Here is a 12,532-nt window from a genome sequence, read left to right as displayed (position 1 = left end):
TTTATAGTCGGAAAAATAAGTTACAAGTCATTTTTGTAAAGGTAGTCATTTCAGTCGAAAGAACGACGTCTAGATGACCATTTTAGAAAACATACTTCCACTTTGAGTTTAACCATAATTTTTGGATATAGTTTCATGTTCATAATAAAAATCATTTTCTCAGAATAACAACTTTTAAATCAAAGTTTATCATAGTTTTTAATTAACTAACCCAAAACAGCCCGCGGTGTTACTACGACGGCGTAAATCCGGTTTTACGGTGTTTTTCGTGTTTCCAGGTTTTAAATCATTAAGTTAGCATATCATATAGATATAGAACATGTGTTTAGTTGATTTTAAAAGTCAAGTTAGAATGATTAACTTTTGTTTGCGAACAAGTTTAGAATTAACTAAACTATGTTCTAGTGATTACAAGTTTAAACCTTCGAATAAGATAGCTTTATATGTATGAATCGAATGATGTTATGAACATCATTACTACCTTAAGTTCCTTGGATAAACCTACTGGAAAAGAGAAAAATGGATCTAGCTTCAATGGATCCTTGGATGGCTCGAAGTTCTTGAAGCAGAATCATGACACGAAAACAAGTTCAAGTAAGATCATCACTTGAAATAAGATTGTTATAGTTATAGAAATTGAACCAAAGTTTGAATATGATTATTACCTTGTATTAGAATGATAACCTACTGTAAGAAACAAAGATTTCTTGAGGTTGGATGATCACCTTACAAGATTGGAAGTGAGCTAGCAAACTTGAAAGTATTCTTGATTTTATGAAACTAGAACTTTTGGAATTTATGAAGAACACTTAGAACTTGAAGATAGAACTTGAGAGAGATCAATTAGATGAAGAAAATTGAAGAATGAAAGTGTTTGTAGGTGTTTTTGGTCGTTGGTGTATGGATTAGATATAAAGGATATGTAATTTTGTTTTCATGTAAATAAGTCATGAATGATTACTCATATTTTTGTAATTTTATGAGATATTTCATGCTAGTTGCCAAATGATGGTTCCCACATGTGTTAGGTGACTCACATGGGCTGCTAAGAGCTGATCATTGGAGTGTATATACCAATAGTACATACATCTAAAAGCTGTGTATTGTACGAGTACGAATACGGGTGCATGCGAGTAGAATTGTTGATGAAACTGAACGAGGATGTAATTGTAAGCATTTTTGTTAAGTAGAAGTATTTTGATAAGTGTATTGAAGTCTTTCAAAAGTGTATAAATACATATTAAAACACTACATGTATATACATTTTAACTGAGTCGTTAAGTCATCGTTAGTCGTTACATGTAAGTGTTGTTTTGAAACCTTTAGGTTAACGATCTTGTTAAATGTTGTTAACCCAATGTTTATAATATCAAATGAGATTTTAAATTATTATATTATCATGATATTATCATGTATGAATATCTCTTAATATGATATATATACATTAAATGTCTTTACAACGATAATCGTTACATATATGTCTCGTTTAAAAATCATTAAGTTAGTAGTCTTGTTTTTACATATGTAGTTCATTGTTAATATACTTAATGATATGTTTACTTATCATAGTATCATGTTAACTATATATATATCCATATATATGTCATCATATAGTTTTTACAAGTTTTAACGTTCGTGAATCACCGGTCAACTTGGGTGGTCAATTGTCTATATGAAACATATTTTAATTAATCAAGTCTTAACAAGTTTGATTGCTTAACATGTTGGAAACATTTAATCATGTAAATATCAATCTCAATTAATATATATAAATATGGAAAAGTTCGGGTCACTACAATAGTGATGTTCAACAGTCAGTATCTTGTATGTATTATATAATTGGATTTATTATTTTATATATATATATGGCTTATAAAGTATATAATCATAATTAATATTAATATTAATATTAATAATAATAATAATAAATATATATATAATAAAATATAACAATTCTAATTAATAAAAAAAAAATTATTTATAATACATAATATTAATTATAGAAATAGAAATACCAATAATAAAAATAAATATAGAAATACTATATAATAATAATAAAGTAATCATAATAACCATGTAATGATATTAGTATTAACAATAATGATAATTTCAATGATAATAATAATGTTATTAATAACACTAACAATAATACTACTTATAATAATATAAATATTATTAAATAATAATAATATCAACAATAATAATCATCTAATAATTTATACATAACAAATTTCATATTTATACCATAACTTATAACATTTATATTTTATCTTGTAATTACATATAATATATTAACCCTACATATTATGAATTATGTAATATTTACTAATATAATAATATAGATAATGAATATTTAATATTTATAAATTCTGTGTATATAACAACATACATATAATAATATCTATATATAGAATTCATATACATATACTTTCAAATTACAATAACTATGATTATCTTTTATCAAATTTTATTACATAGATAAGTATATTAATTATATATATATATATATATATATATATATATATATATATATATATATATATATATATATATATATATATATATATATATATATATATATATATATATATATTGAAACAAATAGATTTAGAGTATACATTTATATATATATATATATATATATATATATATATATATATATATATATATATATATATATATATATATATATATATATATATATATATATATATATATATTTATTTATTTATTTACAAATAATTGTTCGTGAATCATCGGGAATAGTCAAAGGGTAATTGATTACATGAATATGGGTTTTAAAACTTTCGGAACTCAACATTACAGACTTTGCTTATCATGTCGGAATTATATAAAGATTAAAGTTTAATTTGGTTGGAAATTCCCGGGTCATCACAACCTGGTCTCATCAGAATTGTCCGATGGTGGAGGCTTTTTGTCTTCATTCTCGTCGAAGGCATGATGGTTACAGCCTGTTTGTGGTGGCTGCTTTTGGACTCTGACAAAGTGGCGGTGTTTTTTCCAGCTTCATTTTAGCCGGGGGTGGGGCGGTATTTTTTTTGAAAAGCAAGCAATTTTATAGATTAACAATCGCACGAATACACGAAGAGTGCAAATTTACAATATACAATGAAATCTCGACATAAGGTTACAAAGCGAGCAACCAAAAACTAACACGAAAGATAAACACTCGGGTTACTCAACCAAGTAAGCCAATCGAACTTCTTCCCCTTAGCTCTAAGAGAAATCCATTCAAATGACTTGACTTGAATTTAGTTAAGAGTTAACGAGGCACTACACGATGTTCCACCAGGGGGAGGGGGGCGGTATTACCCCCTCTCTGACTCCGATATGGTGGAGGTTCTGATAGTGCCCTTCTCTATTGTTGGTTGTAGTGGTTTCACCACCCAGTTTGTTAACCTCAAACTGAATGGTGAATGACAAATTTGTTAACCTTCGATTCCTTTAATTTATATTATTATTTTCACCAAAATAATAATAAATGTCAAACTGTTCCGATTCATCACATTTATATCTAACTTCAAACTGAATGGTGAATGACAGAAAATGTGTGTTAAACCAAAAACTATTTAATCATTTAGCACATCCATTTTTCTTATTATCCTCCATTTAGAATTGAAACACTTAAAAGTTACGTAGTACTTTTTATCAGCTCACTATCACATAAAAATCAACCAACTCGATGCCAAATTATTTTTGCCAACCATTGCGGAAGTTGTAACATCAAATTTGATATATTCATTTCTTACAACGAGGAAATAACTTCAGTGTAATTTTGTTGAACAATTTACTTGTATTTTTCGGACATGCCCTGATATTTCAGCATTAACGTAGGTGATTATTACTGAAACTCATACCATCAAAATAGCGAAAAAGAAGAGGAAGAAACCACACTAATATTAAACTATCATCCATTGGTTTACAACAAATAAACCACCACTACTTTACTTCAAAGAAAGATCTGCAATACTATCAATAAGACTATCAAGTGACTCCAATTTCAAACCTTTCTTCTTAGTCACTTTTGTACCTGCATCATCCTCAGAAAGTGCCTCCTTCAACTGTTTATCAAGTTCATCTTCTTCCGCAGGTATGCCTAAATCCCACACTTTGAAAATATCATCAGATAGCGGTTCAATCACACTTTGTGCCAATACAAAACCCGCATCATCATCACTATCATCATCCAAATATTGAATGTTCATCACCTCATCTTTATAATTTGGAAGAAAAGGTTGTTGCTTTAATGAGTGTAAAACATCAGTTACTTCTTCATCTTCTGAATTATTATTGATACTTGTTTCTTCATCTACGACTGAAGGTGAATTCTTAGGGGGTTTTGTGCCATTTGACTTAACGTGCACGTTTTCAGAAGGGGCAATGAACTCAGAATGTTGATCGAGAATATCGAGTAAATCTTCTTTTAATATATCCATATTAATTTCTGATTGTTCAATATCTGAGTTTAATAAAGAGTCGGCCCATGCTAAATCTTCAGCAGAGAGTACATGTTCATCATGCTTTACCTTTGAGTCAACATTTCCAATTGTAGAAGAATCCATGTAGTTATCTTCCATAATAGTCTCGTTTATGAGCTGAAAAATTATGCAACCAAGCTTGTTAAACAGTAATTTAACTACCTAGCAACATGAATAGAATTATGTAATATTAATTGCTATCATCAGATTGCCACAAGTGATAACACCTTTATTGGTTTATAGTACTTTCGCAAAAGTGTGTGTACAAATGTAGGATTCGAACGATTTACAGGGCTAATTACACTTACACATATGTATGTATGTAGGTATGGATGATTATCGTATTATATTTAATAATATTTAGATAACAAACTTGTATCTAATGTAAACTTGTATCTCGACAGTTTCTTTTGAGCTGCTGAGTATACTATATACTATAACTATATAATAACTATAACTATATCCAGAGACGGATCTTGAACGATTTTAATGGGAGGGCCAAAATTATTTCAAAAACTTATATAAGAAAGATTCTAAAATCTTGGAGGGACAATTATATAAAATATTAATATTTTAGATCTCAAAAAATAAAATTTATACTAAGAGAACAAATTTTTGGAGGGGCCACTGCCCACCCCTGCCACCCCAAAGATCCGTCCCTGACTATATCTATTGAGCAATTAGCCAAATAGTTACATGATTAAAAAAGAAGTCACTAGCTAATATTCAATAATCGCCGAACATGTGCCCAAAACTTCATTCAGAGTTTTAAAGACCATAGCAGAAGAGAGCATTTCAATTTTAACAAAAGAACTCGAGTGCGGAGATGAAAATGAATATATAATCATTATACGAATATAAAGGTGTAGAACTGTAGATGAACATGATTCGAGGAATTGATAAAACCTCATATCTCTACAAAAGAAGGTTAAGATGACTGCTAGAAGTTTGCTTCATTAAACAAACTCCTCTGAGTTAACGAGTCGGTTAGAATCGTAAGTCAAGATCCGAGTCACATGCCTTACAGGCATATTTTAACCAGACACACACCAACAACAACAACAACAACAACAAAACCCAATCCCAGATACGTGGGGTATAAGGGAGGTGAGATGTAGATAATCCTTCCTCTATCCTAGAATAAAGAGAAGTCATTTCTACACCAGGAGTGAAACACTCCCAAGAGTAGAGAAAGTCCTCCCTCTCTCTGTTCGACTGATAGAGAGATTGCTTCCTAGTGTACCTCCGACCAATAAGTAGGAAAAAAAAATTTAAAAACAAAAATAAAACTGAAACGTCATGAAAATGGTAGAATCAAATTTCCATGAGTTTTAAATCCTGCCTGGAATTCAGTTTAGGCTTTAAGCGACAGTCAAGACGTCAATAAATCGACGATTGCCGTTGACTCAAATAATGGAGCCTATTTTAACCAGACACATAACTCGTCTAAATTTACAACTCAGCGCACAACATATGACAAGTGAACTATGGAGCACAATATGTTATAATTTGGGGTATCTTGGATTGTATGGATCTGAGAACAAAGTCACTGGATTGTTCTTTGAATCGTATATTCACTTTCCTAATCAAGTATTTTGACCCAATTAGCCACGACGTACACAAAATCTTTGATGGGATAAGATAAAGAATGGATTATCTTCTTGGCTAAAAGAGAATAAAACTAGGCAATTGTAGAATGTATATTCTGGTTATTGAGAGTAGAAAGTGTGTGTAAAAGTTCAAAATGTCTAACCTATTTCCATAAAATAAGTTCCTTATTTATAATGAACGAAAAGGTACACCCGAAGGGTTGCAACCTTTGAAAATGACCATATTGACATGGTACATCACTTGAGAACCAACACCCTTGAAAAGGTTTTAAAAATAGGCCTAAAAGCATGTATAAACCATGCTTAAACGTCCAGGAATAACTGCACTTGTTTAGAAAACAATGCATTATTTCAGTCAAGAATCACAACCTTTCAGAATCACCAGTTATATCACGTGGCGCGCCATTTGGTTACACCACGCTCGACATTCAAAACACGTTATATGGCGCGGCGCGCATATGCACTAGGCAATCCAGTTTCCTGAACAATTAGGCTCGATCTCCAAAACTCGTTCAATGGCGTGGCGTGCCACCCATCTACGCGGCGCACAGATGTTAAGCAAGCTCAGATTTCAAACACTACAAACCAAGTACATTTCAAGCTCCCATAATCCATCTAACCCTTTACGAACGTGTACTCCACACTTCATCAAATTCGTTTAGAGTATCAACGGATCATGACTACTTTCTACTTAGCAAATCCAATTCCACTAAATCAATTCGTTAAATCACACTAAAATCACCAATACAAAATAATTAACTAGACATTTTAAGAATGCCATTGGAAATTACTACAATTAATCGGTAAGAAAACATACCAGTAATAAGGCTCACAAAACTATCATCATAGCATACATATTTTAAACACACACAGACGCATACAACGAATATATAATTAAAATTCTCTTTGAAACAAACATCATATCAATAACAGGATAAACGAGGAACAAAACTTTAGTTTGTATCGTACATTTTGATTGATCAGAACTGCGTAATACAGTACTTATGAGTTAAGTAATTTGAGAAAATATGACTATGTTACTATCCTTAATCAATTTATTCCATATGTTGTAAGGAATTTTCTGAAACTATAATACACAATGATGAACATTTAGTCCGATACTATTTACTAATTTGTGAACCAAAGAAATTAAGTAGAAACAAATTACAAACATATACGAATAAAATCGAAAAATGGAAAGAAAACAAAGCTTACCTCAGTAGCGCAACTGAAAAGAAGTAATGGATTAGACGGTAGGGTTGAGTTTGGAGCAGAATCGTTTAAAATAATTAAGCAAAAGGTAGGGTTTTATTCAAGAATTTTGCAGATAAAATTAGTTTAGGGATTTTTAATTAAGAAATAAAAAAAAAATTCCGTTGCCGGGACTTGAACCCGGGTCTCTCGGGTGAGAGCCGAGTATCCCAACCAACTAGACTACAACGGATCTTGTTACGGTTCCACACTTGAAACGTTTAATAGTGTGTAGACCAAGTCAATTGACAATTCTGAGAATAAATTTTTAAATGTTAATGGCTTTTAAGTCAACTCACGGCTTTCACTTCAACCTAACCTACCCTACCCGTCTGTTCAGAGATTTTTTGTAGAAGAAATGAAATGAAATGAAGGGGAATGAAGAGGAAGGATTGTGAATCCTTCCAATTTCGAAAGAAGAGATGATGAAAAAAATACACCGAATTCTCCTTCCCTTTCATTTCCTTTCTCTCTCAAACTAAACTCTGGCACATCAATTTCATTTAGCTTCTTTCCCTTTCATCTCCATTCTCTCCAAAATTACACTCTGGAACAGACCCTACAAGTGGTATGGGTAATGCGAGTTGAGCAAGTTAAAGATAAGTTATGATAAGTCAAATAATGTCCTTAGGCCAAATACGAAGGAGATAAGAGATGCTTAAATACACCTGAAATCTACAATTAATAATATTTTTCTCCTTTGAGTATTAATTTTTTTTTTTCACAATAAACCCTTTACGTAGTTTAAAGTTTTTAAGCAATGAAATCTAATAAAAAAAATACTATTTAGTAAGAGGTCGTGAGGGAGATTACAAGGCTTAGTAAGTCAAGAATCACAATATCATTGGATCTTTATAATGAAGTTCAAGAAAAGAAAATTTTCGAAAGAATTAAATAATATCTCACTTTCTCTTGTTTTGATCATTGAACACAATACTATTCTGAAATCGTCGTAACACCAACATTTGTCCATAAAGAGGCGCACTGTCGTGACCCGTCCTAATCCATCTGGACGAATACATTACATTTGGTTACATCGCGAGGTACTTGAGCTCTATATGATACATTTTACAAACATTGCATTCGTTTTTAAAAGACAAACTTTCATTACATCGACAGTTGACGGCATGCATACCATTTCATAATATAACCAACTATAATTGACTTAGTAATAATTTTGATGAACTCGACAACTCGAATGCAACCTCTTTTGAAATATGTCATGAATGACTCCAAGTAATATCTCTAATATGAGCAAATGCACAGCGGAAGATTTCTTTCATACCTGAGAATAAACATGCTTTCAAGTGTCAACTAAAAGGTTGGTGAGTTCATTAGTTTATCATAAACATTCATTTTCATCATTTTAATAGACCACAAGATTTTCATTTCTCATAAATATACGTCCCATGCATAGAGACAAAAATAATCATTCATATGGTGAACACCTGGTAACCGACATTAACAAGATGCATATAAGAATATCCCCTATCATTCCGGAAAATTCTTCGGACATGATAAAACAACATCGAAGTACTAAAGCATCCGGTACTTTGGATGGGGTTCGTTAGGCCCAATAGATCTATCTTTAGGATTCGCGTCAATTAGTAGATCAGTTTACTAATTCTTAGGTTACTAAGCAAAAAGGGGCATATTCGGCTTCGATCATTCACCCATATAATGTAGTTTCAATTACTTGTGTCTATTTCGTAAAACATTTATAAAAGCAACGCATGTATTCTCAGTCCCAAAAATATATATTGCAAAAGCATTTAAAAAGGGAGTAATGAAACTCACTATACTGTATTTTGTAGTAAAAATATATATGACGGCATTGAACAAATGTAGGGTTGGCCTCGGATTCACGAACGTATATCATTCGTATATATATTAAAACATATACTCGTAATCGAACAATTTATATGTATTTATTATGTATTAATATTAATATCCTTATATATATAATTGTTTTAATATTTATAATATGTTATAATAGTTATTTGATATATAATTTAATTAACGTTATATTAATGTAAATAATATTAGTTAAAACATATAATTAATTAATATTGGTATACTTATGTAAATAATACATTTTTATCTAAATTTCATTTGTTCGCAAAATAATAGTTAATAATATTACTAGAATAAGGATAATAATAATTATAATTATAATGCTAATAATAATAATGATAGTAATAATAATATATTTTGATGAAAAGATAATAATGATAAAATAAAATGATAGTTTTCATAAAAATAATATTTTTAATATTAATGGTAATTTTAATAATAATAGTTATAATAATAACGTCAGTAATCATATTAATAGTATAAATGTTTAATTGATAATTTTAACAATGATGCTTAGTAATATTAATAATACTGGTAATGATCTGATAACTTAATAATGATGATAATAATGATAATACTAATATCTACTGATAATAATAAATCGTAATATGATAGTAATAATAATACCTAACTTGGAAACAATAATAATAATAATAATATTAATAATAATAATAATAATAATAATAATAATAATAATAATAATAATAATAATAATAATAATAATAATAATAATAATAATAATAATAATAATAATAATAATAATAATAATACTACATATATTAGTAATAAAAATAATAGTATTTATAATTGTAATACTTGTGATAATATCAATAATTAATAATGATGTTCATAATAATAATTCTAAGATTTATCATACTTAATACTAACAAATATAAATTATAATACCAATAATAACAATAATAATAAAAATAATATTAACACTTATTAACACTTAATAATAGTAATTTTTAAAATGGAGAGCTACCTCAAAAACTCTTTTAAAAAGAGAACACCCCGAACCGAAATCGAACCCGCGACCTCTCAAAACACCCAACACCCACAGAAACCAACCATCCGTCTGTTTCTTTCTGATAAAATACACAGCTTATAACTATAACTGTATCAATCTGTTTCTTAACCTTCCTTCTTTATTTCCATATATTAATTGAACAGAGATAATTCTTAAATCCAAATAAACGTTTGTTTTAGTTTTGGAACCTAATTAAAAACAACTTATGATCATAATTATCAGTTATCATTTACGAAAAAAAACTGTAACAGGTTCGAAGACTAAAAAAAATAGCAGCTTAAATCATGATTTTTACTTCTAGATTGTTTTAGCTTTTAATTATAACATGAAATATGCTTTAAATCGTTCCTATAAACTTTTGAAATCAGTAATTTGACTTGAATTAAAACAGTTAATTCGAATTCCTTCTTTGTTCATTCGTTTGACCTTTTTATAACAAAACTTTGACTTTACAATTAGAATTCAATATGAGGAATTGAAATCTCAACTTTTGCAGATAGATTCACTAGTGGATTACTAACCTAACGGCATTTTTACATTTTGGATTTTCGTTTGTATTTGAGCTATTGCTCATCACAGTTTAGAACGCATGGACTCTAATTCCAATTTTTAATTTGAAGCTGTTTAAGATTGAAATTACAAAATGATATTAATAGTAAATCGATCCTAGAAGCTTTACAATTCATCAATTAAACTGAAAACATTAAAAACAAATTAGATTTCTTGATGAACAATTTTGTTGACTTTTTAAAGTTTATCTTTGACTCCAAAATTTAAGATCAAACGAAAGAATTAAAGACTGAAAACTTACAGATAGATCAAGTAGGTGATTCCTAACAGAACAGCATTTAAAGATTTTGAAGTTTGGTTCATTTTCTATTTTTTTTTTAAAATTTACCCAAGAACAGAGACTCACGTCAGTTTATTTTTTTTTTTATATAAGCTTTCCGTTTTAATAATTTCTCTAATCGATTACAGAGTATAATATATATTATGATGAATTATTGTTTGATTCGTGACTGATAACAATCGACAGAAACAAAATTTTAACACAGTAAGGATAGCTACATCTAACTGATTCAGTATCTTTTTCTAACTCTTATAAATTATAATAAATAATAAATATATAAGTTAGTAATAATAATCATAATACTAATTAATAATAATTAAAAAATACTGATTTGTGCTAGATTCCTTTATTTATATAATTTAATACATACTAATAATTAATGAATGTATTATTAATAATAACAATTATATTAATAATAATTATAATTAATAAAAATACTAATATCCTAAAACTTATAATAATTATATTATTATTAATAATTATAATCGATTATAGTAATTTTTATTAATAAATATTATAATAATAATGATATTAATAGTAATAATCTTGATAAAGATAATAACAATAATAATAATACACAATCATTTATAGTAACTAAAGTTGTAATCTTACTACTAATTACGATATGAATAATGATAACAACGATATGAATAATGATAACAACAATACTAATAATAATAGTAATTATATAACAAATCAATTATATCAAATTTCATATTTACGTATTATACAAAATAATAATAACACTGTTATTAATTTTAGACACATATTTTAATAATATTAGTGAAGGTAATAATAATATTATTCAAGATAACAAATTAAATGCATTAACCTTCATATTTATATATTATCTATAATAGTATAACTAATACTGATATGTATTATTAATATTAATATTAGTATTAATAATAATACTGAAAGTAATGATAATCTTATTATAACAACTATATTTTTATTTGTTAATAATATTTTATTAATTATGTAATATTTAATAATCATATAATACATTATATAGTAATTTTTATTGATTCTTTATTATTTAATTTTATATATATTAATATATATATATATATATATATATATATATATATATATATATATATATATATATTATAATTATACATAGATCTCATATGTCTTTATATATATAGATTCATTTTAAATTGTACTTAATTATTTTGTTTCTTATTTTACATGTCTAATTCTAATGTTTAAATTATATTTTATAATTTCAATTTACTACATATTTTTACATTTTTAAATATATATACATATTTATTTACAAACAATTGTTCGTGAATCGTCGGAAATAGTCAGAGATTGAATGTATCTATGTAAACAGTTCAAAAAATCTGAGGTTTAATTAAATAGACTTTGCTTATCGTGTCGGAAGCATGTAAAAATTAAGTTTAAATTTGGTCGGAAATTCCCGGGTCGT

At 27.8% G+C, this 12,532-nt stretch overlaps 1 protein-coding gene and 1 non-coding gene across 2 annotated transcripts; both read right to left on the bottom strand.

The window, feature by feature from the left end:
- Positions 1-3,778: 3,778 nt before the first annotated feature.
- On the bottom strand, positions 3,779-7,411 carry LOC139846477 (uncharacterized). Its single transcript, XM_071835964.1, has 2 exons — positions 7,325-7,411; positions 3,779-4,616 (listed from the first exon to the last, which is right to left on the bottom strand). Exon 2 carries the CDS (start codon positions 4,596-4,598, stop codon positions 3,966-3,968), a length of 633 nt encoding a protein of 210 aa, XP_071692065.1. The 5' UTR covers positions 4,599-4,616; positions 7,325-7,411; the 3' UTR covers positions 3,779-3,965.
- Positions 7,412-7,480: 69 nt separating this feature from the next.
- On the bottom strand, positions 7,481-7,553 carry TRNAE-CUC (transfer RNA glutamic acid (anticodon CUC)). The gene has a single exon. It is a non-coding gene; the product is annotated as a tRNA-Glu (tRNA).
- Positions 7,554-12,532: the final 4,979 nt, after the last annotated feature.

This window comes from Rutidosis leptorrhynchoides, chromosome 5 (genome assembly GCF_046630445.1).
Source record: "Rutidosis leptorrhynchoides isolate AG116_Rl617_1_P2 chromosome 5, CSIRO_AGI_Rlap_v1, whole genome shotgun sequence".
NCBI lineage: Eukaryota > Viridiplantae > Streptophyta > Magnoliopsida > Asterales > Asteraceae > Rutidosis > Rutidosis leptorrhynchoides.
Note: the sequence above shows the minus strand (reverse complement) of the source record. Positions and strands in the feature narration are given on the sequence as shown.

Excerpts from the sequence above, each read along its gene's own strand:
- LOC139846477 (XM_071835964.1), bottom strand. The coding sequence starts at position 4,598 with ATGGAAGATAACTACATGGATTCTTCTACAATTGGAAATGTTGACTCA.